This window comes from Pogona vitticeps, chromosome 2 (assembly GCF_051106095.1).
Source record: "Pogona vitticeps strain Pit_001003342236 chromosome 2, PviZW2.1, whole genome shotgun sequence".
In the NCBI taxonomy this organism is placed as follows: domain Eukaryota; kingdom Metazoa; phylum Chordata; class Lepidosauria; order Squamata; family Agamidae; genus Pogona; species Pogona vitticeps.
Window position 1 is genome coordinate 75,299,693 of NC_135784.1, and position 26,160 is coordinate 75,325,852.

The following is a 26,160-nucleotide window of genomic DNA, read 5'->3' on the forward strand; positions in this document are numbered from 1 at the left end:
ATACAGTATCCCCATTGATTAAGTGGGCTTACTCTAGTACAGTACAAGATATGGTGCTAAGTCACAGGATATTGACTCCTCTACTTTGCAACCCCAAAGTAGTTGTGTGGCTACTTTGACATTTTTGCATTGAGAAGAATAGATTTCACAAAAATATCATTACTGTGATCCAACTCACCTACATGCTGCTTAGTAACTGGTCAGAGATCAGCATTTATATGTTTTGTCTATGAGAAGGGCAGTGGGAAAAGAGTTCTCGGGCGCATGCGTGAAGTGGTGGGGGAGCGTGCGCGCACACCCACCAGCATGAGTGCTCCCCCACTGTGCATGTGCAGAAGCGCTTGGGCGCATGCTTGAAGGGGTGGGGGAGTGCTCACCTTGGTGCTGGCACGTGCTTGCGTGCACAAAGCAGCTGTGGGGAGTGCGTGAAGGGGGCCCGGGAGGTCTGTCTCTGCGACCTGGTCTGGCTCAGGCCACAGACCGGCACCAGGCCGCAGACTGGGGGTTGATGACCTCTGGTCCAGGGTATTTATAAAGCTCTCCTCCAGCACACTTCAAACAAATCAATTTTTTCCTGTCAGCTTTCTCTACTGTCCAGCTTCCGCTCCCATAGGCAGCGATCAGGAATACTGTACAAGAGTTTGGGTGGTCTTGGCTTGTGGTGATACGTCATTACACTTTATTATCTTTTCTAATTCCTGATTGCTGCCCTTCCAAGTCTCAGTCTTCTTCTGATTTCTTGGCTGCAATCTCCGCTTGGATTGATGACTGAACCAAGAAATATTTCTTAATTGTCAAAACTAAAATGGTGTAGTAGTTCTTCTGTAATCACGATTTTTATCTTCTTAGCTGATCAACTGCAGCCCTGCTTTGGCACTTTCACTTTCAGTAAAAGTCCTTTGAAGGCATTACTGCTTTCTGTCAGAAAAATGGTACAGTATATCTTAAATTATTGATGTTTCGTCCACCAGTTATCACTCCTCTTTCATCTGAATCTCTGGCTTTCTATATGATATGTTCTGCTAACAGATTGAACAGATAAGGGGATAAAATGCACCTTTGTCTGACACGTTTGCCTATAGGAAATAATTGTGTCGCTTCATATTCTGCCCTAACAGTAGCCTACCACGGCTACCTCTTTGATATTAGAGAAAACAATCTTTTATCTAGAGAGCTCCAAGAGAGTAAAAAAAGCCTGAAACAAAATAGCACCTTCTGGGCAGGAGCAAAAACCTCCCCCGGCATTTTTCGCCTGGAGACTCTTGGCTAAAAGCACAAGTCCCCCCCCCCGCCCTCCCGCGCGAGCCATTAATAGGAAGAAAGAAGAAAAGGAAAACCAGACCGACCAATCAGGGAGAGCCTTACAGCCTTTGTCTACTTCCTTCCCGCTGAAGGTTACGATCTTCCTGTGTAGGACTGACCGGACTTTGCCGTCACTGAGAGAAAGGTAGCCAACGATTGGTTGGTTAGGGTTTGGGGTGGCGATCGAGATTTCCGCGCGCTAGTTCGGGTGGTGATGCCGGGGGCTCGGTGGCGTCCTCTCAGAGGAGCTCTCGGGGGTCGCCGGCTGGCCCGCTCGTCTGGCAGGGCTGGCGATGCTAGGCGGCGGGAGAGCAGCGAGGGAAAGCTGCTTGCTGAGCAGCAGGTGAAGCGGCGGCGGCAGCAGCCGGGGCTTTGGGTCCAACGCCGGGACAAGAACGGCACCTCCTCTTGTTCCGGAGGAGAGAGCCGGCGTGGCTAGCCTGCTTCCCCAGGTGAAGGAAGCACAACAGGCCGAAGGTAACGTTGCTTGTGGGGAGGAGGGTGTCAAGCTTCAGGGAGTGAGATCGCCAAGGCACAGCTGGAAGCGCGAAGAAATGGCTGTGCTACTTTGGGTCTCACGGGAAGGAGACGGATCCCAGGGACAGAGAGGCTACAGGGGAGAAAAAAGTTTGGTTTTTGTGTGTTGATCAGTTTTGCAAGTTTGCTATCCGTCCACACTTGTTGCCAGCACAGCACACAGAAGTTGTTAGTTGTGGTAACCCCAATAGTGAAAAAAAGGGGGGGAGAGCTGGGGGGGTGCATGCACTTGGGTCCATCATGTCATTTGGCACAAAGCGGAGAGTGGAGCACCAGCACTGTGACTCTCCTTAAAAACAGCTGGTAGTGAACCTTAAGCAGTACAGAGCAGGGAAAAGCTCCTTGGCACCACTGTGCCATGTGTTCTGTAAGTAAAGCTGTTCAGAGTGTGAGCCCTAGTGGCAGTGGCAGCCACACTTTACAGCCAGTCTGAGCCCTAAAAGGAAAAAAGGGGGTCTCCCAGGGCTCTGTTTAGCCAGGTTTTATTTAGCTTCTGGGACTATTCACCTGGATTTTCCTCATGCCTATTTCCACAATTAGTTGGCCCACAGGTGGTTCTGTTCTTCTCCAACACTTGCTTGCCCTAGCTTTGTGACATCACAAGGTCCCTTCTCTTTGATCTCAGATTATGAGTAGAAATCTCAGTGAACTTGACAGTCCTAATTAGACCTGTAGCTCATCACACACCCCATGTCTTGTTTTTAGCAGTAGGGAAAGTGGTGTGTACCCATTCAGCTGTTAAACAAACTGCAGAAGAGCAGGTGTGTATGCTTTTGATTGTAGAAAAAGAGAGTTTTAAAAAAATTTTAAATAGGGTTTTTGAATGGTTTATGATGTTATAGAAGAATGAGGAAATATCAACATACTTGGGGAGGGAACAGTAAAATATATGTAAATTGGTTTATATTGTTTGTCTTGCCCCTGGAATTATATTTGCTTGGTGAGAGGCCAAAGACAATGTGGGAAGAACAGTTTCTTTGCTAACGAGGGACTATGATCTTGTAATCAAACACAGGTAGATATGTTACAAATTGACTGTTGCATATGAATTTTCATGCTATAATAATACTAAAAAGACTCCTGGTAATCTTTACTCTGAAGTCTGGCCTGTTGAATTTGGTAAATATATTTCAGTGGATAGGATTGGATTATAAAATGTCAAAAGAAGCAGATTTTTAATCTTCTAACAGCTCGTGTGCACAACGTCTCTACTACATGTTGGTGACTCTCTCAATTTGGACACATTCTGTAATAAGCTTGTGTGTTGGTTTTGTCTCCCAAGCTTTTGCTTTGCCCTGCAGAATATGCCCTGCTAAACATTCTTAAACAAATGCTGACAATGTCTTGTATAAATCTTGTCATTTCAAACTTTGGGACATAATTGCTATTTATTTCCTCTCTTGATTAAAAAATGTTCTAAAAAAATCAATTCATAAGGTTTGTGACCAAAAAAATCAGCCTGATAGAGAGATGGGTAGTTGTTTTCAAATGTTAGTAGCGGTGCTAATTCTGCTCCTGCGTTTAAATTCCAGTATTTCTTTTGAACTAGGCAGCTCACTGGACTTACTACTAAGTTTCCCAAAATCTCAATCCTGTTCATGTTTAGATGTGAGTAAGAATCTATACACAGTTCCACTTATGTGTTCTACTTATGCAGATTGGAACTTAATTCCACATTCATATCCCTGTGATTGGGCTGAAATCCTACCTTTTGCTACTTGGAGAGTAGCATGGTTCTTTTGGGTCACTTCTACTTTATTCTTATCTTCCAGAGTACTTGTTAACACAGAATGTCCAGGAATGATTTCTTTGGGTATAAGAAAAGAAATAGCTCAATATTATATGGTGTGGATCAGGCAAAAGTTACTACGGCATCTTCAGTGTTCCAGAGAGATACAAGCCAAAGTCACGTTGGAAACCCTGGAGATGGCTTTCCACCAAACAAGCGGTACAAAAGTCACACTGCAACTGAACCCGAGGAAACGGATGATCCTTTTGAGGATAATGATGATTTTACAGCAGATGATTTGGAGGAGATAGATATCATTGCCTCCCAGGCATTGACGCAGGACGCTTCTTTAAAAGCAAAGGCGCTGAGATCTGACCGCAATGCAGAGGTGTCTTTCCTTCCAAACAACACCTTCAAAACACTGGATCAAATTAAGCAATGGAATATTCCCCCCAGAATGGAGACGGCATCTGTGGGCCAGTTTGGTAGGTGCAATTTAAATTCAGTTTGGAATGTGCATCAGTAAGAGACTGTGGTTTTCATCTTTCTGATTGGTGTTGCTGTTCCTGTTGAAACATCTTAAAGCTACCCTTTGGGGTGCAAGTCCCTCTCAAGACAGTTTGTACAAGATAAAAATAATGCAGCAGTAAAGATCCAAATTAATAAAATCTGCTGACAGTAATGAAAACCATGTTGGTGTAGAGGGGAGAGCATTGGACTAGATCTCAGGAGACCTAGTTTCAAATCCTTCTTCAGCCATGGAAATTCACAGGCAGTGTCAGTAGTATATCCTCCTTGATATCTCTCAGACCTTAAAAACCCTTTAGAGCCGACTTGACTACAGGTAACGCTAACAGCACTGAAAGTAATAAAGCAGACATAACCACCTATTAATACTAAAACCAAAAACGACAACATCCAAAATCCTCAGCAGTCCCTTTAGAATGCAATGAAAGATGCTCAAGGAAAACAAAAAAGTCCCAGAGGCTTATATGGATAGAACTTGGGATCGTCCCCTGGTAGTATCTTCTAGTCATGCATTTCTGCAGCAGGGGCACCTCTAGCAAAGGGAACGTTCCTGAATCAGAGCAACCAATAAGCCCTTCTTTTTCCTGTCTGTAAGGGTTGGTAATTTGATATGGAGTGCAGGTTGTTATTCAGCCAACCTGGCACAAAACACTGTAAGACGGAGTGAGGGACCTTTTTTGGCCTAGAATTAACCCACAGGCGGTGAGGTAACATCTTTCCAGGTTGACCAAGCCCAGAAATTAGGTGCATCAATCCACTAACCTCCTGGCTGGTTCACCAAAGATGTCAGGTGAGAAAGTGTGACATTTGAACATTTCCCTAAGAGCCCTTTTGTCATTTCAGTACAATTGTTCATGCAACACTTGTAATCTTGACAGGTGTCCCCACCAATGATCATTTTGTGGGGCATTGTCCTGTCCTTGTCCTGTGGTTCATGGAACTCCCCTTGAAGTGCCGTGGTGTACCACATGACAGGGACAAAAGCCAGAGGTTTTCTTAAATGTGGCATATAGAGGTGGCACGTATTGCTTTCCTGTTGAGTTGTTAAGTCACTTGTGATGCCCCAGATATGTGGCATGACTGGTGAGCCCCAGCCATTTCTGTTTGTTGTTGCAGGTCATAGTTGTAGCACAGTTGAATCCCTGAGATTTTAGTATAGCTTCATTGTGTAGGGTTGTGTGGAGGACTGCAGCCATACAGCACTGCTTTCAAGGAGGCTGAATTAAGGTATTAATCCTAGGTACAGTTGATTATTGCTTTGACACTCTCTGCTCTGCGATAAAGATTGTTAATTGTTTTAAATGATAAGGGTACTTAACTGCTTATTGCAGTTTGTTTTGGGATGTGCAGGCAGTTGGGCTGACACAAGAATGGACTGCTAATTTCTCATTGCATGTCGCTAATATGTGCATTGCTTATGCCTTATATTAAGATCACATTACTCAGTGTCTTTTTGTCAACAGGAAGTAGCAAAGAAGAAGCCCCATCGAAAGATAAATTTAGACTTGAAACACTTCAAGCACAATATGAGGAAGCTACAGAAAAGGTTAGGGTGTTGTTGTTTTTTTAAATAATTTGTGGGGTTTAATGAAGGCATCTCCTTCAACGTCTGCAGTGGTTAAGTTCTTCATCCAAGCAAGGTTGTCCCTGTCAGAACCAGGTGGTCTGCTCAAGCAGTACAGTGGTGATGGCAATAGATTTGGTGCATCCTAGCAAAGCCCTATCTACTCTCCAGAGCTGCAATTGCTGCTCACAGCAGTGCAGAAGCAGCTGCCTCTTAAAGAGAAAGAGGACTATCCTGTCTGAAGAGGTGCCTCCTGTCTGAAAAGGACTGTCTCCTGCTACCTGAAAGAGAAAATGAAGTGGTACCCACCCATATCAAGGAAGAGTGATGGTGGGGTGTCTGAAACCTTAAAGAGCAGAGGTGTTGTTGGTAGTGTGACACAGCTGCATGGTGCTGCCCCACACCTTCTTCCAGAGAAGATGAGGACAAGGGTAGCTTGGCTGCACTGAGGAAAGCTGGAGTTTTCCTACCAGCCTGCTATTGAGGGTCCTTGGGAGGAGCATCTAGCGAAATCAGGAGGAACTTCTTTCTTCAAGTGGTGGAGGATGTTAAGCAGTCTTGGATCAAAGCCCTCAGGCTTCTGGAAATAGTGTACTCTTCATGCATGTACTGTGAAAACAGATCATATGGACAGAGGTTTACTTTTTCTTTGTTTTCCTCTTTTGATGATGGCCTCAGAGATGTGCTTTCCACCCATACTTATTTAGAAAAGTGTACTATTGCATTTCCAAGTTTAGAATTTTGTTGGGGCTCATGGCACTCACTAAAAAATGAATGTATTTTGTTCCCACTCTTTCAACTAAAGCAGGAAATGGAATAATCTGAGTTAGCCTTGCTGTTTTTTCCCCCCTTCTTTGAAGTTGAATGTGTAAATTATCTCAAAGAGTGTATTATTTAATTAAGGGATCCAAAGCTATATGACACAGTGATGATTACCTACCAAGATTATTTTGCTACTGGGACTGCTCCTTGTTTCACATGTGCTGGTGAATTTGATTTTGGACTCCTTTATGAAAGGACTACACAATGCTCGGATCTTTTGCAGAGCTGAGTCTTGATACTGGAATATAACTAGGAATTTAATCAGGGATTTGTTAATCGGGAGCTGTCTACTTCTCTGAATTATGTTGTTGCACTTAATGCTGGTATAATTATTAGATTTGATTTTGGCCTTTGAAATTGCTAAAAAATATATGCAAAGCATTGAAAAAAATAGATTTAAAGCATGTAGGCAGTCTGTGAAAATTAGTTTTTGAATAGTCCAGAAGACCTGAAGCCTTTTGGGAGAATACAGTTTTAGCCGCCCTTTAAGAGTTGAGCAGAGATGGAGCTAGTCTGACTTCTCTTGGGAAGGAATTGCAAAACAGAAGTACTGCTATGTCAGCCTGTCTAAGTAATAACATTTTTGGCTGCCAACTTCTTTGGAAGTGGCCAAAAATCAATGATTCAGATATTTACAGAAACAAAATATTATTTATCATCAATTTGCCCCTCCTGGCAGACTGTTCCTTATAATGAAAGAAGATAAAAGAATGGAGTGGGGGAATCACAGATCTTGCACCATGCTGTCCTGGGTCCCTTGCTGATGTTGCTTTTTCCAAAATAAAATATCTCTTACATAACATTAGGCAAGGTGTTGAAGAACACCACGGCGTTCACATAATACATAGATGAGCTTCTCAGCAACCATTTTAAAATGGAACCAGACACATTCCTGGAGCATAAAGCTATCAATGGCTACTACCCATGGTGGGTGCATGAATGCCAGCTGCTGGGGAACAAAAGCGGGAAAGGTTGTCCTCTGGTTGGCCTCTTTATGAAACAAAGAAGGCACTGGGCAAAAATAGATCAGTTCAGTCCTATACAGTACATGTTAACTCAAAAGTAAGGCCCATTGAGTGTAGAGTAATGTACATAAGATTGAAGCCTAAAACAGCAGTGATGGAAACAAGAAGGTTACTAAAGCTTATAAAAGAACTGGATCACAAACTCTGCTTCAATTATTTTCTATGAATTTGCAGTTGAAGAAGATGCAGGATGAAGTCCTCATGAAAAATGGAGAAATCAAAATTCTACGGGATTCAATGCAGCAGATGGAATCTGCTCTGGAGGAACAGCGGAAAGCACGCATGCTTCTGGAAAACGAGAATGCTCAGAGTCTAAATGAAAAAGAAAAAGAGTTCTCAAGGAAGGTACTGTTTGTTTCGGTTTTAATAAAATAATCAAAACCCTATTGTTTGAAAAAGTACTTTGTTTTAAAATTCTTCTAAATCTATTGCTTCTTTTCCTTTTAGCAAACACTAACCATGTATTGAAAGCATATTTAGCTGCATTAAGGAGTTGTTAGATATTGTTGATTTCAATTTTTATATTTTTAATTGGAGTGAAAATTATTAATGACTTTTTAGGTATGGAGCAAACCTATTCCTTTCTGTTTCTTCTATTATTTTGTGTGTTTATTCAAAGCAATTTTTGAAAAAAGGAAAACACATCTAATGCAGTCTTAATCACAGTATGCAAATAGAGAAGTAACAATGATGCTCCATAGTGCAGATTAAATAGCACACTTCTGAATTCCTGCAGGTGACTTACTTAAATGTAGATTCCCCCCCCCTTTACCTTAAACTATTTCATTGGGTGAAATCCAGTAATTACTGACTAGAGTAGGCCCACTGAATCAGTGGGCCTATTCTAGTTGGCAATTACTGGATTTACTGAATAATGAAATCATTTAAAATAAAGAGAAAAAATAAGTTTGTTGACTCACCTTATTTCCACTGACTCAGTAGGCCTACTCTACTTGTGACTAGAGTACTGTGACTACTGGATTTTAGCTTGTATCTTTCAAGGCAAATTCTCCTCCAGCTGATGTGATGGAAAGCATGGGGAAATTTATTTCTTGGAAGATAGCTCCCAGAATCCCCCACCCAGCATAGTCATGATTCACTAACATAGTCATGATTCACTGGCTTCTGGGGAGTTATAGCCCAGATAGGAACTGTTATAGGTTCTAGTCTGATGCTAATACAAAACAACCATAGTGGTTCATTTCATTAAGACTGTTGCAAAGAAAGTCTTGGGACTGTATTGTTAAACAAGCATCTGCATTTTCAAATTGAAGTTAACGATCTGTAGATTTTTTTAAATGTTTCATAGTATATATTTTCTATTTAGTCTTTGCTTTTGAACTGTCATTGCTTTTCTGAATACAGTAGTAAAAATGTGTTACTAGGATATTTAGAACTGCAATATATCTGCTGTCTGGAAAACTTATGTCATTTGTCTGTTGCATCTCTGTATCATACAAAAATCATACCTGTTTTTGTCCAGCTACCACAACTAAGTAGCTAGCACAGTGATTTCGATGTAATTGGGAACTGTAAAATCAAATAAAGAAGCATGCTTTTTAATTTCGTGACATTGGATATTGTTTTATTTTTTTCATTCATATTCTAATATTAAACAATTTCTTTCAGTTACAGTCATTGCAGTCTGAGCTACAGTTCAAAGAGGCTGAAATGAATGAGCTGAGAACAAAGCTTCTGAACTTTGAAAAAATTAAACCAGTTAGCCCTTCAGTTTCAAATAACAGGTAAAAAGATTTTAAAAGCAGCTACTATACTAGTCCATGATGCTTCAGGCAACTGGATCGACCTTTAATTTGAGTGTCTGTCCTCTTGATACAGGTTAGGTCATAGTCTGATGGCCAAACTCCTACGCCTGGTATGAGCTGGCGGCCACACTAACCACCCAGCTAGCTTAAAATGGAGAAGACAAAACTGGAAGTAGTCAGAAGTCCAGTTCTGTATTTCCGAAAATGTGGTTTTTCACTTTCAAAAACTGAATGGGTAGGCACACCTTGTTTAGAAGAAGCATTTTGGTCCTAGTATTATATGGTGTCAAGTCCATTCAGACCTACAACAACCCCAGTGGAGTTTCTGAGATACATGAGATATTTAAGGAGGAGTTTTACCAGGCTAGCTCAGCGGATTAGACGCCTGGCTGCTGAGCCAGAGGTTGAGAGTTCAGTTCCCCCCCCCCCGGTGCCTTTTGGGAGAAAAGCCAGCCTGTGGAGCCTTGGGCAAATTGCACAGTTCCAGTGTGCCCCCTAGAGGAAGGGACTGGGAAACCACTTTGCTGTATTCTGTACAGTCAACCCTCGACTTATGAACATCCCTACATACTAACTTTTCGATTTACAAACGGCTGTTGGCAAAAATTGGCATCAACTTGTGAACGGAGCCTCGACTACGAACGAGATCGAGGCTCTGTTCGCAAGTCAATGCCATTTTTTTGCCAACGCAGCTGTTCGTAAATAGCTCCCTGCAAAAAGACAGGGAATTTGAATTTCCACCCCTTTCCCCCTGCCTTTGTGCCTTTTGAAATGCTGCAACGGATTAATTCCGTCCCCATGCATTTCAGTGGGAAATGGTACTTCAACTTAGGAATCTTTTGACATATGAACGTCGTTCCAAGACGGATTAAGTTCGTACGTCGAGGTACCACTGTACCTAGAAAACCCTGGAAAGGGTTGCCATAAGTCAGAATCAGCTTGATGGCACATGACTGTTATTTTTCAGTGCCATCCCCCAGTGAGTTTCCATGGTTAAGCTGGGCTTTGAAAAGAGTTTTTCTTGCATCCTAGTCCATCTCTTCTTGAGGCTTTCAAAACATTTTTTCAAGATGGTGAGGAAGTGTGAGAGTACAGCAGAATGTGTGAGTTAAAGAAACTGGGCCACATTATTCACACCCCTATTTTCATAGCTGGTTATAAGGCATTGCATTACTGTTTCCTCTTGCAAGCTGTAGTGTGGATACATTCACAAAAACATAGCACAGCTCTTCATAGATGAATGTCTTCTAATTTTCAAACCTCTGTAACAAATTAGATTTTTATTGCCCAATTTGCTGTTCCTTCAGTGAGAGAACATGTTAATATGTAACGCAGTCTAGCAGTCTAGTTTCACTTGTTCTTTTTCGTTGAACCACTGCAATAGTGATATATGTTCACTCATTTGGTGGCACAGTCTACCAAAATAATTTGATTGGATTATGTTTTTGTGATGGAAACTGTTGAAGAAAAACTTGAAGAAAAATGCTTCTGCATGGCTAATTAAAGAATCTGATTTCATTTTCCAGTCCTCAGAAGAGTCCTCCAAAAACTCCAAAAGTTGAAGGATGTACCCAGAGTGAAAAAAACAGTTTTCCCACAAAAGGTTCTTTTCAATCTCAGATACTACCTAAATCATCCAGCTCTAGAACAGCATTGCCTGGTGACGCTCCTTTGGTTAATAAGGGTAGGTTAATTTTTAGTCAGTCGTATTTGACTCTTCTACAGTGATGATACACTGATAAAACAGAAAAGTAAATATTGCTGGTGTTTGCATACACTATAATAGCCAGCTCTGGCATCCCAGTGTGGCATGATCAGGCAAGTGCTGGGCCCAGTGTCTCTGATGACACTGATGTCCATTGCTGCCTATTACCATATTTTTCCATGTATAAGACTACACCTTTGTCTAAAATCTTTAGACTAAAAATTGAGGGTCGTCTTATACACAGAAGTAAGCTGAGGAGAGAACAAAAACAAGTGGAGGGGAAAGCAGGGATCAAAGCGATTCTGCAGTGCTTTTATCCTTTTCCCCCTACACTTGCTAAGCCCCACTTAGATTTCTTAATTTTGGATTAGAAGAGTGGGGATGTCTTATACATGGGGGCGTCTTATACATGGAAAATACGATAATTCTCCAGTCTGGTTGCAGCTGCCATCTCTGTTTTCTAAAGTGGAATACACTGGACATCTGGTCCAACATATTGTGGGTCTTTTAAAAATGGCTCTTGACTGTCACATTATATTTGGGGAAGAGAACAGGAGTGGCTTTGATTGTGGTAGGCAAGTGGACCACACCTACCCAGATTCCCAATTAGAAGGGGATACAGTACAGCAGTGGCAGTAATGACTTATGAAACTGAACCCATTACTGAACATATGCTTTCTGAAAAGGAAGTTCCATTGAAACCAAATAGGTACACTTCTGGGGGAAAAAGTATGCTTATGGTCTAGTAGAGCAACCATTCTCAATGGGGGCCCTGAGCCCATTTGAAGGGGGGGGGCGGACTGGAAACAATTCTTCACACACCATCTTATAAGGGTCATTATGCAACGTATACAAACCTGATGTGTAAAAAAAAAGAAAGAAAGACTGATAAGGCCTAGAGTAAACTCAGCAAATACATGCTGAGGCCACCTTGAATGGGGCAGCTCAGGATTTCATGCTCCTGTGACATGTATGGGCATGTCTCGTTTAATATCAAGTCTGGCATCTGTATTAACTATGGTTTCCTTGGCATTATGCACTGCACTTTGGGCTTTGCTTGTGGTCTGAAGATATAAAATAAAAACAGTTTGACCTGTTAGCCCTTGCAGAGATAGGTGGTTGGCCAATTTTAGTGATGTGTTTCTAGAGACAGATAGATCTTGATAGCTTCTTGAAGACACTGTCTCCTGTGGTTGTAGCTGGATATTTTTCTCAGACTAGGTCTCTTCTTGGGAGTGCAGAGTTATCCAGGCACGTCCATACAGTCACTCCCAAGGGTATTTGACATGTCGTTGCAGTAACTCTTTCTGGAAGGGGGTGTACAGATGATTCTAGAGACTCCTCTTCTACTCCATCTCCTTCGAGGTGCCTAAGGGTTCCATCTAATTCCCTATTTATTTATTCTTTTTACATCTACATGAAATCGCAATAGATCAAGTTGTACAGCTGTTTAGACTAAAGTGTATGCAGGTGATACGTAGCTCTATTCTTTTTCTTCCTCCAGTTGGTTTCAGTAAGGCTGTGGGAACTGTGACCACAGGCAGGTATCTGGAGCTATATTGGTTAGGGTGAGAGCAAACTAAAACCTTATCCAAATGAGATAGAAGGCCCATGGATGGTGAAACTTGGTCGAGCTGTATCTTTGTGTGGAGAAAGTAGGTCTGTGCTAAAGCTAGATTAGCATAATGCCCTCTGCAAAGATGGTTTTACATCAGTTTTACATCAACTGATGTAAAATGTAACCTACCTGGTTGCTCAGAGAGGATTTGATTTAAATTGTGGGTTTAAATACATTTGATTTATTTGAAAAAAAAATCATTGATTTTTTTTATCACCATATTGCTCATGAGACCAGATTATCTGATGGACTGTCTGTACCCACATGCACCTGCCTGGGTCCTCAGACTGGATCTTAGGTGCTTAGCTTATGTGCCTACTGCTAAGATTGATCAGGATGAGCGTGCTTTTTGTGTGGTGGCAAGCGGTAGCATTATACTACAATGGGGTGTATACATGGCATTCCTAGACTAAAGTTAAACAGAATTTAAAGATCCAGATAATTATGTCTGCTTTTAAATGAATTGGCATGTTTCTTTGTTTCTGAAGTCTTGAGTTTTTCTGCTCCTAATATTTCAAATGTATTATGATGTTAGCATAGCAGTATAATGCAGACATTTGGTGAACAACAGCCAGTATTCTCCATTATTCATTGTATTTTTAAGTTCTGTTGTTTTAAAAAGAGTCCTGTAAACTATCTTGAGAAGTCTCTGTATTAGATGGTACTGTAGATAAATACTTTTAGCAGTTATCCCTTATGTGCTGGGATGAAAACCCCCAGTATTGGGTGAATTCTGGAATATTTTCTTGATCCAGTGTATAAAATGTTCTCTGTCCAAATATATGTTTACGTATATAAAATCATGTGTATTCTACAGTATTCTAACCTATTATTATATGATGTCAAAATATGTGTTGAGTAGCCTTCTTATGTAAACTATTTAACCATCAATACGACTTTTATATAACCAGTGTGCTGTCGTGGATAGAGTGAGTGACAAACTAGGATTCAGGAGGCTTGAGTTCAAATTCTTGCTCAGCCATGAAAACTCAGTGGGGCTGTGGAACTGGTTATGGCCGCTCCTTAAATCTCTCTCTTAATTCGAAAGCCCTATTAGAGTCACTGTAAGTCAGTTCTGACTTGATGGCATAACAGCTGCATAGCTACTTGTATCCAATCTGAAACATGAGAATTTAACTTTGATTTGAAACAAAGAAATTAGGAAAATGTCATAAACCACAAAGGAAAACAGGTATTTTTATTTGTTTTCCAGATTGCAAAATGCCAGACCTTGAAACTGAGCCTCTGAAGCCAGAAATGCGCTACATCTGTGTTCAAAGGCCAGGTAATTCCAGCTATGAAATCATCATCATTTTAGAAAGGAAGAGTTGTACAGGGCCCTATGGATCATTGAGTCCATCCCTTGTAGTGGTATTCAGTATCAGTATTAAAATTAGAATATTCATTGGGAAGCATAAAATGTGTCACACTAAAACAAACAAGGGCTTGTGGTATCTATTTTTCTTTGTCTTTGAACATCCACAAATCAGAACATGGCATAAAATCTGGTGTATACTCAGAATTAAAGAATTGTGAACTTACTTTATTTATCAGTAGTGAACAAAGCTTACAGTCTGTCCATGTAAAAATTATTCCTGCTTACCCTAAGCTTTCTCAATTTCAGCAACATAATTTAGGGTGTGGTAGAAGTAGGATCCATTTTGTTGGTGGTGTTTTTGAGCAATTGGAAGGTAGATCCTGCTAGTTTATTGCAAATAATACAATAATTGATTGTTGTTGTGGGTTTTTCGGGCTCTTGGGCTGTGTTCTGAAAGTTGTTCTTCCTGACGTTTCGCCAGTCTCTGTCCATGCTCTGTTGCTGTTTGTTGGATAGCTGAGTATTTATAGCTATGGGAAGAGCTTTTGTCCTTTTCAGGAGATAGGGTGATCAGGCTGTTTTTGTTGTGATAAGGGGGAGAGATTATCTGTCACTGTGATTGATGAGTATTGTTAGCTGGTCTTTTTTGTGCAATGATCCCTGGTCCTTGTGGCTGGGTAGAGTTCGTTAACCTTTTGCGGGCTGTATTTTTCAATATTGGGAGCCAGGCCATGTTTAGTTTTAGGCCTTCTTCCTTTTTGTTGAAGTTCCGTTGATATTTATGGATTTCATTGGCTTCCCTGTGCAGTCTGACATAATGATTGCTGGTGTTGTCCAGTACTTCAGTATTTTGAAATAGAATTTCATGTCCAGCTTGTTTTAGGGTATGTTCAGCTACTGCTGATTTTTCCGGTTGTTTTAGTCTGCAGTGTCTCTCATGTGCTTGCTGCGTTTTGTGGTTCCAGTATATACCTGTCCACAACTGCAAGGTATCCGGTATACTCCTCCTGCAATAGTGAGCGGATCACTTTTGTCCTTTGCTGACTGTAACATTTGTTGTATTTTTGTGGTGGGCTTGAATACTGTTTGTAGGTTGTGTTTTTTCAAAAGTTTCCCTATACGGTCTGTGACCCTTTTGATGTATGGCAGAAATCCTTTATCTGTGGGTGGCTATTTTTCCTTTTCAGTTTGGTGTTGTTTTCTTGGTTTGATGGCTCTTGTGATTTCATTTTTGGAGTAGCCATTTGCCTGTAGGGCCCAATTCAGATGATTGAGTTTGGTGCTGATCATTGAGCTTCACAGTTCTGATTTGCATGGTCTACCAGTGTTTTGATTATGCCTCTTTTTTGCTGTGGGTGGTGGTTGGAGTTTTTGTGTAGGTACTGGTCTGTGTGGGTGGGTTTTCTGTAGACCTTGTGTCCCAATAGGAGGTCAGTTTTGATTATGACCATGACATCTAAGAACGGGAGTTGGACCTCTATTTCTTTTTCCATAATCCAATAATTATTTATAATCTTCTCATCCTTGCTGTTGGGTTCAAAGTAGCACTCAAATATTGTTTCAGTTAGTCAGAGGGTAGAGACTCTTGGAGACGTGTGCCTAAGTGTACCCATTTCTCAGAATGTCAGCTGCTTCCCAAACTCTGATTCATAAATCCAGAAGGCTTTTAAAGGCTTTTAATTGAAATAACAACTGTGGGTCCTGATGATGGCAATTTTAATTGTATTTTAATTGTATTTTAATCATTTTATTGTATTGAATTTTAATTATTGTAAGCTGCCCAGAGACCTCTGGGTAGAATGGGCGGCATATAAATTAAATAAAAATAAATAAATAAATAAATAAATGAAGCAGGACACTTGCTGTACTTTACTGTGTCTGAATAAGCCGTTTATGGCTTGTTCGTTTGGAAAAAGAAGAGAGGAGGAGAATGATTGTGCTGAAGTAGTGTTATGACTAAGCCTTAAAAGTTTAATTCGGGGGGGGGGGGGGGATATGAATGAATTAACCAGAGCTGACCTCTTAACAGGATAGATTAATGACATATTTGGTCTAATATTCACAATACAACTTCCAGGCACATTGAATATTGATAATATTATTTTATTGGTTTCAGACCAAGCTAACTAAGGTTGTTATAGCTGATGAATAGACATATTAGTGACATCTGAGGATTGATTAAAAACCAACTGCTTGACCAGTTCCCCTTCTAAAGGGTGAATTGAAAACCTGAATTAAAAAGTTAGCATTTTGAATGAGGTAGTCTGAAATTGATTTTAACTCTCCCCTAACTCTCCCCAAGCCAATTTTGTTAGTTTGTTAATTTTCTGTAATTTGTGGCTGATTGTGCTTAGAGCAGACAAGGTAATGACTGTCTATAATGAGTCATCTTTTCTGTGTTGCACCTGGCGTTTTCTAAGTATAGATGCATTTTTTTTAGTTTGGCTTAAAGTTTCACTAAATAAGTATGACAGCATATGAGTCTGCTTCTCTTTTACATGGAACCTGTTTCATGTTTTGAAGACAGCCGAAACAGTCTCAAAATTGCCACATCAAGTTTGAGACCTATCACATTTCCTTACAGAAGGGATGGAGAATTTATGGCCTTCAAATTTTTGCTGGACTCTTCAGTCCCATTAGCCCCAGAAAGCATGCATGGCTGTGGATGACTTTTTTAGGTCTAAAATCTCCCCACCCCTGTTGAACACCAATAGTAAGACAAAATGGCAACGTAGTGTTCAATCCGATGAATGAACTAGGTAGGCATCATTCCACAAAAGCACCTTTCAAAATGAAGTGGGTCTTAATGGGCTTGGTTCCTTCCCCCCTCCCCGTCAAATAGCTCTAGAAGAGGGAAAGTGTGTATGCCTTGTCTACACTGCTCTGCTTATGGATATGTGCAGATGAGACTCTTCTAATACTTGAAGCATTAGTATTCAGTCATGGAATATATAGCAAATTTGGAACTTGTGGGTTTTCTCTTTCCCTCACATTCCAGTTCCTGTTTCAATGCATGTGTTGAACACCGGATTCCTCTATTGTTGCAGGCTCCCTTTTGATAAGTGCCCTGATGAAGCAACCTGTTATTCCGGGATCATCTCTAGGACTCTGTCACCTTCTTAGCCGTAACATTGAAGAATGGCCTGCTCCTGTCACACAGTCAACTTCTTTCAATATGTAGGTTTTAACCAACCAAATTCATGTATATTTAACATACTCCAAACAAAACAATATACTCTTTTGGAGAAATGTGGTAATCTTTTATTATAAACTTGTGCTTTTGCAATGCAGTTGGAAAAAAAAAGTTAGCGCTCTTCTCAGTAGAATATTGGCCTTGGAAGAATCAAGTGGGATCTGTAGATTTCTTGGTCTGAGGACTCATTTTGTTCCATACTCTGAACAGTCTAGAAAATGAGCCTTGTGCTACTCCTGTTCAGCTGTCCCCCTGTGGAGACTGGAGAGTTTTAGGAGGGGCAGCAAGGGAGAAAAGATGCCTCACCTCCCCCCCCCCCGCTCATCTTTCCCTTTACTGTGCTTTATGGTAGTAGGAAACTAATATAGGTAGAAGGAGCTTTTTAAACTCCCATTACATGCTCTTGCTTCTGTAAATACAAAGCCTCCTTACAGGATTTTCACAATATGTTGCTCAGGGTTTAAACAGCTAAGACCTTTGTACTCAGTTATGAAATATATAGTAAATATTAATACTGTGTGTTTAACCAACCCTATCTTCCTTCTTTTTTCCACCTCAGTTGACAAGGTTCTGTTGTCACGACTATCACCCAAAGATGTAAAGAATAGACTTGCAGCTGATTGCTGGTTCTTTCAAACCTTTCTCCCTACCTTTTAATTACATTTTTTAAAAAAACTACCATAATTCTAAATTTTTGGAATGTCTCAGAGTTTAATTTGGAGGATTTTTTCCCCTTTCAGTTTACAAATGTCCCTCTACCTTGGGAGGTCTCTTGTATGTAGGAATATTGACCTTATTTTGGGTGGATCTGCATTACTTCCAAAGTTGCAGCCACTCTACCATCTGAGTTTGTTGTTAGATGGAATAAGGATGAAATACTTTGAGAGAAACATGTGTTAAAAACATTTTATGGAAGTATTTTTTTTAAATTTCTGCCTCTTACTGATTGCCAGAGAAAAAATGAAAAATTATTTACAACGTTAGGTAAAATTTGTATGACCTACAGAAAGAAACCTGGAATATTTATGTTTTGCCTTTTATTTTGAATGAATGAAGCAAAAGATTTTAAAGTTTCACTGTAATTTTTTCTTACTTAATTGTTATTTGGTAAGCATGGCATGCTTCTTCACTTATTTTTAGCATGTGATGCAAATTAGGATAGCCAACATAGTTTTAAGGGTTTTTCTTTGTGAACACTGGTCTTGGTTGAGATAAAAATGTATTGTCTAGTCTACTTTGCCTCTCAGAATAGGACAAAAGGTGACTTAACAGTAACATGAATAAAACAAATATGATGGAAATCATAAAGGAGTTTAATTGAAGCACATAATTTCAAAAGGATGCATAGTGTACGGCTTTCTATAGATCATAAGCCACACTTCGAACTGTACCCAGAAAAAGACCAATAAGTGTTGTAATAAATGTGTCACATATCAGCTGGGCACAGTTCATAGTGTGGCCACAGACCTTCGGGCTACCTAAAGTTTCCACTTTTTGCAGGCAGCTTACACAGAGCACATGATAATAATCTAAACAGGTTTATTGATGCCTCCCTCATGGTGGCCAGACCAGACGTCTCAGGAACAGGTGTAATTAGCTTTAACTGTATAAAATCCAAACCTAGGGGTTCAGGCTCAGAGCTGAGTGCAGCTCAGTACTGAAACTAGCTATAACCCCATATACAGTTTATGTACCTGGGCTATCCAGTCTGCGCTGAATTCAATGGGAATGTTTTCACTTGTTCTGCCTTTTTTTATTTGTGCAGTTTTCAATTGCCATAGTAGCCAAGAAGAGGATTTGAGGGAATTCAAGATTCAGATTAATCCCCTTCATCCCCAACATACCTTATCTCATGTTTAGCCTTTCCACTGGGAGACTTGCACCAATATACTGGCCACTTGATATCTCTAACATTAATGTGGTGTTGGAATCCTGGCAAAGGCATATATCCAGGCACTATTTTAGTTGGCATCATTGGAACCTAGGATTATAACTCAAAATCTGTTTTACAAATCAAAACACATTTTCTCTCAAATTCAATCACAAAAAGAGCTCTTTTTGATCAGACCAGAATCCTACCCGGTGTAACACTCTTGTTTCCCAAACTGGTCAGTCAGATTTCCTCTACACTAGAGGAAACCGTAAGATAAGCCAAGAGAGCTACTCTTTGCAAACCTTGACAACCAAGGTTGGTGAAGGCATTGACTCAGATTCGATTAAATAAAAAGTAAGGATAAGATTATTTTTGAAATCATTTACTTGGCATACAATATATGTTCAGAGTTTCAGGAGATGCACATGATGTCACGCAAATGGTACCATTTTTCTGCTCTTCTTTTCCTAGAGGATCTACCAGAAACTTCGGTGACAGGATTGCAAGCTGTCAAGAAGAGGAGGTTTCGATGAGAATTGCTCAAAAACTTGCCCTGACTGGACTGAATTTGATTGCTGTAGATGAAGGTTCATTGGAAGAAAGCTCAGAAGAAAGCAAGAGAGGAGCGTCCCACACAAAATACTATAAAATTCCAGGGGCAGTATACCTTCTTCCTCTTATGGAACATCACATTACTTCATACCATGAAGCCCTCTTGTTAATGGCGAAGGCTGGGAACACTTCCTCAGGAAACCAATCTGTTTATTCTTCTAGAAGTTCCTCAAGTGCAGCATCAAGCATAGATGACTTTTTACCTACTCTGGAAGAATTTGCACTTGCATCTCTGGGCATTCTTTATTATTTGGTATTTTATAGCTGGGAAGTTGTTTGTACACTACTCTCCCCTAAAATGAAACAGGATTGTGGTTCGGGATGCACAGAAGTTCCTGAGAAGGACACCACTGTTGCTTGTAGTAAGCAGTGCAGTGCTAATCCTCAGGAGCCCAACCCCGAACTGGACATAGTTAATGTTGACTGTTCCCAACAACCTTTGTTTAAAAAGCTGCTGCAGCTCTTAGCTTCCTGTGCCACAGGATGCCAGAGGGGTGGCATCATGAATCAGTGCCTCAGAGTTTTGGTGAAGTTAGCCGAAAGGTCAACAGTTGACTTATTATTAAGGTAAAATACAGCTTGAAGAGTTCAAGTTACCTTTGAGTTCAAAGTAACTGTTTGCTTCGTGTCCTCATTTAAAATAGTCACCATAACTCAGTTGAACAACATGGTTAGCAGTGTTAACTGGAATTCTGAATTTGATCCAGTCTGAGAATAGAAAAGCTCGTTTTGTTAAGTAATCCACTGTAACAGCTGCAAAGTACTAGAGGTTAGAGGAACAGTTGTTTCTGGAGCACATAGAAATTTAGGGCAACGAATCTTATGATGTCTTCAAGAATGTTAACGTTTCATTTGGTGTGAGGTTGGTTGTCAGTTGTTTGCACACATGTGGGCAGGATGAGTAATTTTAACAGTGGCTACTAAACCATACTCCCCCTCAAAATTAATGAGATTTTTAGAAATAAAAAAGAATTATATGTCACTAAAATAAAGGTTAAGGTTTTATCTATTCCTTGCACTTGGACTTATGCAGGAAAATTTCCTGGTTTGCCTTTATGTCCCGTCCACCGCACTGAAGTCATTTCACACTTACATACGAATCCTAGCACAATTCCCAGTATGTTTTCTCCTTGTGTGGAGTTTTAATGTATAAGAGAAAATTACATTCTGTGTGCTGTTGTCAGACTCTTTAACAATGTGCTTGTCTTTGTGGAGATACTGAGGTTGCATTCATGAATGAACTTACTAGGGAGTAAGTTCAATTACACAGAGTAGGATGTCCTTCTAAGTTAACTTACATAGGATTGCTGTGTGTGCTTTTATTATTTTTGTGCACCTCATAGTAGTAAACTATCAAAAATCATAGCCTTTTCAAAATTCTAATTTATATTATTATTCTAAAAAGCTTTCAGCATTTATTGAATACCCAAACACCGACCCTGCTCCGCTGCCTGTCTTCTGAAAACCCTTTGTTTGCTGTCCACCTGACTGTTCGCCTGTTAACTTTGCTTGCTGAACGCCAGGAGCTTGCTGCTAAGTTTTGTTCAAGTTCAGGTGAGAAAAATTAAAATGTCTGCTATCTTACTGCTTTTGCAAAACACTGAATTCTGAGCATGCAACGTTCAGACTATTTTTCCCTGCAACCAGAAGTCAGCAGGCATTCTGGTAACTTCAGCCAAAACGATCCACACCCTCAAAGGAGTTTCAGGATTCACATTCGGTCCTTACCCAAGTTCTCACTGCAGAGATGGCAGTTAAGCATGGAGAAGGACCTGGGTGGAGCTTTCTGAACTTCACGAGAACTGTCAAGCATGAAGGGACGGTAGGGTCTCTGTTCATTAGGCTCTGTAGGGGATGCTTCTCGGGAAACTACCTGTTCCCCTAATGCTTTTTATCTTATTAGCCACAGCGAATCACTTCCTTGGCCCTTACATAGTGTAATTTATGCAACAGTATTTTAGCCATTCTCTTCTTCAAGGCAACTTGACATTTGTTTTAAAGTCATCTTCTGTCTCTTAACATCCAAGTCAAGGCAAGATATCAAATAAATTTTAAGAAGCCCAACCTGTTTTTTTAAAAAAGATTGCTGTATGTGAATGTTACACAGTGCCTTGACAAGTGGGCCTCTTACCTGTCAGGTGGGAAGAAACTGATATGAATTCCAGGAATGTGGATGAACAGTGAAATCCTTTGTGCGGCAACACTTTTCATGAGAAGCATAGTTTGAAGCATGAGCCATTGCCAACATTTGTTTCACTTCAGGGCCTTTTTCAGGACTCTAAAGGGAAGCTAACAGTTTGTACAACGGGTGTACATGTACTGGTATGACAGCACTTCATCTTACTTACCAATGGCTGGCGTACCCTACTCTGTTGTCAATCCAGGATGTACAAACAATTCTAAGGAGAATGGCGGAACTTCTATTGTTTTGAGTCCTCTTGACAATTAAGTAGACTGTGGAGACCAGAAGTGCTCACTTTTGTCCACATAGAGAGATAGCTATTAGAAGCTTCCATTTTCTGCCATAGTATGCTTTGCAGGATGTTGGAAGGAGATGACTCATAATATCTCTGTTGATTCAATGGTTCTTCTCTAGTGCGATTTATTAGGCTAAGCAACAGGATTTTAGTCAAAGAATCTTAATGCTCATAAAAGAAGCAACCTGCTCATAAAACAAGCAACCTGACAGGCACATAATGAAGAATCCAAGGGGGACTTGATAATCAGCAGCAATTTATCCGTGCAAATTAGGCCACTATTTTTTTTGCAGATGTAACTGCAACAGAATTTTTGCCATTTCTGAACTGAATTTGAAATGTTGTTTTTAACATTTTAAGTGTTCATAGGAAGTGCCCAGGGAACGAATGAAATACAGTATAGTGTTTTTCAAAATAATGTTACTGTCATTTTTGAAGTATTACAGTAAGATTAGTAACTGACGACGTGCAATGCTTTATATAATTATTTTACAGAAACGTGTCTCCTTTTGGCGGTATACATGTATATTACATCAAGACCAGATAAATCCGCATCTGAGATGCTTTGGCTACAATTGGAACAAGAGGTGAAGCGTATATTTATTTCTTTGTTTTTGAATCAGTTTAGCAAGTTGTTTAGTTTCCAATCTAAAAGGCAAACAATTGATTATCCTTTTAAAATAAAACATTGTACTAGAACATTCATACAAAACAAAAGTTCACATGAATTGCATGTAACTTGAGCCAGCCTTTCCCTGCATGAATTATGCAGCCGAGGTTTCAGCTCTTTTAGGTGGGGTGGGACGCTTTTAAAAGGGTTGCTGACATGTAATAAATGTGGATAGGATTACCATTTTAGCCTCAAATTTCAAGAACTTTCCTTTATTTTGTTATATGTTACATTGTTTTGTCTTTGCAATTTTTATGATATTAGACTGTTCGCTTCCTGACCAAGTGTGTACAGTGTTGCAGTCTCTCTGTTGTACTTGTTGGAACAGATTGCCAGTGCAACTCTGAGGTAAGTTATGGATGTAAAGGGTTCACATAGCTAGAAGGATCCTCATTATGCATAATTAAGATCGCAAGTGCTTTTTGAAAAATTTAAAACTGGAAAATAAGTGTCTCCATGATGTGTTGTCAGTGTAGTTTTGCCATCAGAAAACACTTCAATATTTTGCATTGTGGGTTTTGAATATTCCTTCTTTTCTTCGATATTCTATAAATCAGTATTGTAACGCCACCATTTACAAAATGACAGGAATAAAAATTGAAACCCTTCCAAATCCATGTGAGAACTCAACTGTGTTTTCTCCTGCAGGTAGTGAAGGCTCTAATCATAATGTTACACAGACAATGGCTGACAGTCAGAAAGGTGGAAGGAAAGCTGTTTGATGTGCAAGCAAAGCAAATAATTCAGTTTTTACAGAGCACTGTTTTGCTCTTGCACAGTTTGTCTCAAAGGGACAAACTCTTTCATGAACATTGCCTGGAAGTGCTCCATCAATATGATCATGTCATGCCTGGCCTCAGAGCAATACTCCGAAAAACAGAAAATCTGAAAGCATGTGAAGGTGAGGCTAATTGTCTGAAACGTGTGTTCTAGTGAAGCTGCTTGCATGAAATGAATGTTTTATTGAAACAACTTGCAACCCTGTTCTTTGTGTGTTTGATGAGAAAAACAACTGAGTCCCCTTATCAGGAGAAAGGTGGCATACAAATAAAATAAATAATAATAAATAATTGAGTACTGATCTTGGTTGGATTTATTTCCCAGTAGGTGTACAAGGAGTTGCAGTTCTAATCCTGTCAATTTGATTGATTTGATTTTTGTCTTACCCTTATCTAGGCACTGGGTCTCAAGCCTGCTTAGGCAATTAAAAATAGATACAGATAAAACAAAATATTATATTGGCAAGACACAATTAAACTATAAATGAAAGCACTGGCTGAAATCCTGCTGAGTAGCTGTGCCTGTGTAACTTGGTGTTACACCAGAAGCAGCTGTTATGGCATCCAGGGAGAAGTGCTTTTCATGAGACACCTGCACAGGTGCATTGCACAACTGATAGCAAAGGAAAACAGCACAGCACAGCCAATTGTACAGTCAGCTTGCACAACTCCTGTCGCCCAGGTGCAGTGCCTGGCAATGTTGTGCCTGTGGACTTCATGTTAGGCAGTGACATACAGGATTCTGTCCATTGGCAACATCCAGTTTTTTGTTCCAACCAAAATTAGACTTATTGAGTCAATGGGACTTTAATGTGTTGAATTGCCAAAGGTCCCATTCATTTAGTGGGTCTGTTTTGGTGATGACTATTTTGTTCAGCTTTTGTGAATTAAAAAGCAGTTTAAAAACACTTTAACTTTGACAAGTAGAGGAGTAGCAGCTGGCCATGTGCCAGAAGCCTCCCTGAATCAGAAGGGAGAATGACAACAGAGGAAGGAGGCTCTCTTTAGCACTGATCATGATGGTACGTGGTGGCGCTGTGGGGTAAACTGCAGAAGCCTCTGGGTTGCAAGGTCAGAAGACCAGCAGGTGTAAGATTGAATCCACACGACGGAGTGAGCTCCCGTCGCTTTGTCCCAGCTCCTCACCAACCTAGCAGTTCGAAAGCATGTAAAAATGCGAATAGATAAATAGGTACCACCTTGGTGGGAAGGTAAAAACGGTGTTCCCTAGTTATGCTGGCCACGTGGCAATGGAAACTGTCTTCGGACAAGCGCTGGCTCTACGGCTTGAGCACCACCCCCTAGAGTTGGACACGACTGGACTAAAAAATATCAAGGGGAACCTTTACCTTTTACCTTATGACGGTAACACTTGTTAATCTTGCATGCTGGTTTCGTGCCAATCTAATGTCCATGCACAGCAAAGGTAAATTTCTTTCTTCCTTATTAAAACATAAGAATTTAAACACATGCCACATTTAAGTAACAGCACTACATCTTTAACCTGGAGTTGCATGGCACTTTGTGTCATTGTTTTTCATTCTTGTAGCAGTAAGTTAGAAAGGGTTTAAGCGCACAAACCCTGGGATCTTTTGCCTTTAAACAACGGGCTGTGGTCCTGATCTATAGACTTTCCCTATCAGGAGCTGTCTGAGAACAGTGTGGTTTTAGGTGCATTCTCACCTTTGTATCAGCCTTTGAAATAAAAATCAGGTCTTAGAGTTTATTGTGAAACTCGTGAAAATATACATTGATAATCAGTATTTGAATATATGTGTGTGCGTCCTTGCCTTAATATATTCATGCTGCCCAATCAATTGTGTGCAGTTTTTAATTCTTAGTTTCTTTTTATTATTTCACCCTGTTGTAGGATTTTTTCAGTGAATGTAACATTTTTTCTTCTATTGTCTTTGTAACCACATTCAGTTATCTTTAAATGTTCATGATCTGGCTTCATAGATGCACAAGGATTTCACTTTAGATCAGTGGTTCGTAACCTCAGGTCCCCAGATGTTCTTGGCAACTCCCAGAATTCCTGGTCAGCCCAGATAGCGATGAAGGCTTCTGAGAGTTTTACTCCAAAAACATCTGGGGACCCGTAGAAACCACTGCTCTTGATAATCCACATTTAAGTCATGCTGAACTAATACATCAATTATTTAAATATTTTTGCACTCATAAAAATGTATGTACTTTATTTCAGAACTTGCATTGGATGAACTATATCCTTTGGAGCAAGAAGCTGATGATCAAGAAATGGAATGCAGCTAACCTTGGATCAATGATATATATGCAGAAGAGGCTAGTTTTATAATTTAACTGAATAGTTTCTTAAATTAGCAGTTTAAACTGAAAATGTGGCCAGATCAGTTGTCAGAAGCTATCACAGTAAAATCAGTATTTTTTTTTAAAAAAATCATTAATGAATGTTGTGCCCAGTACAGAAAAATAAAATACTAGTTATCTGAAGAATATGATATTAAAAATAATGATATCTGAAACATTTCAATTGTTATATTTACATGAAGGGAAACTTTTCAAAGAGCTTGCAATGCTATTCTCTCTAGATCATTGACTGTTACTGGCATAAGTGTAATTTGCAATAGTTTCATTCTTTAATAGAGATCAGTTTTTTAAAAGAA

General features: G+C 40.1%; 1 protein-coding gene across 4 annotated transcripts; it reads left to right on the top strand.

The window, feature by feature from the left end:
• The first annotated feature begins 1,351 nt into the window (after positions 1-1,351).
• On the top strand, positions 1,352-26,160 carry ATRIP (ATR interacting protein). 4 transcript variants are annotated; one of them, XM_072989748.2, is made up of 14 exons: positions 1,352-1,447; positions 3,612-4,053; positions 5,560-5,642; positions 7,682-7,852; positions 9,137-9,252; positions 10,800-10,957; positions 13,810-13,881; positions 16,962-17,091; positions 19,452-20,159; positions 20,998-21,146; positions 22,565-22,656; positions 23,004-23,087; positions 23,388-23,640; positions 25,722-26,160. In XM_072989748.2, the coding sequence occupies exons 2-14, from the start codon at positions 3,630-3,632 to the stop codon at positions 25,787-25,789; spliced, it is 2,508 nt and encodes an 835-aa protein (XP_072845849.2). In that variant the 5' UTR covers positions 1,352-1,447; positions 3,612-3,629; the 3' UTR covers positions 25,790-26,160. The 4 variants fall into 4 exon arrangements, with proteins under 4 accessions (XP_072845849.2, XP_072845848.2, XP_072845847.2 ...); XM_072989747.2 differs by lacking the exon at positions 1,352-1,447 and adding an exon at positions 1,617-1,754; XM_072989746.2 differs by lacking the exon at positions 1,352-1,447 and adding an exon at positions 1,640-1,779.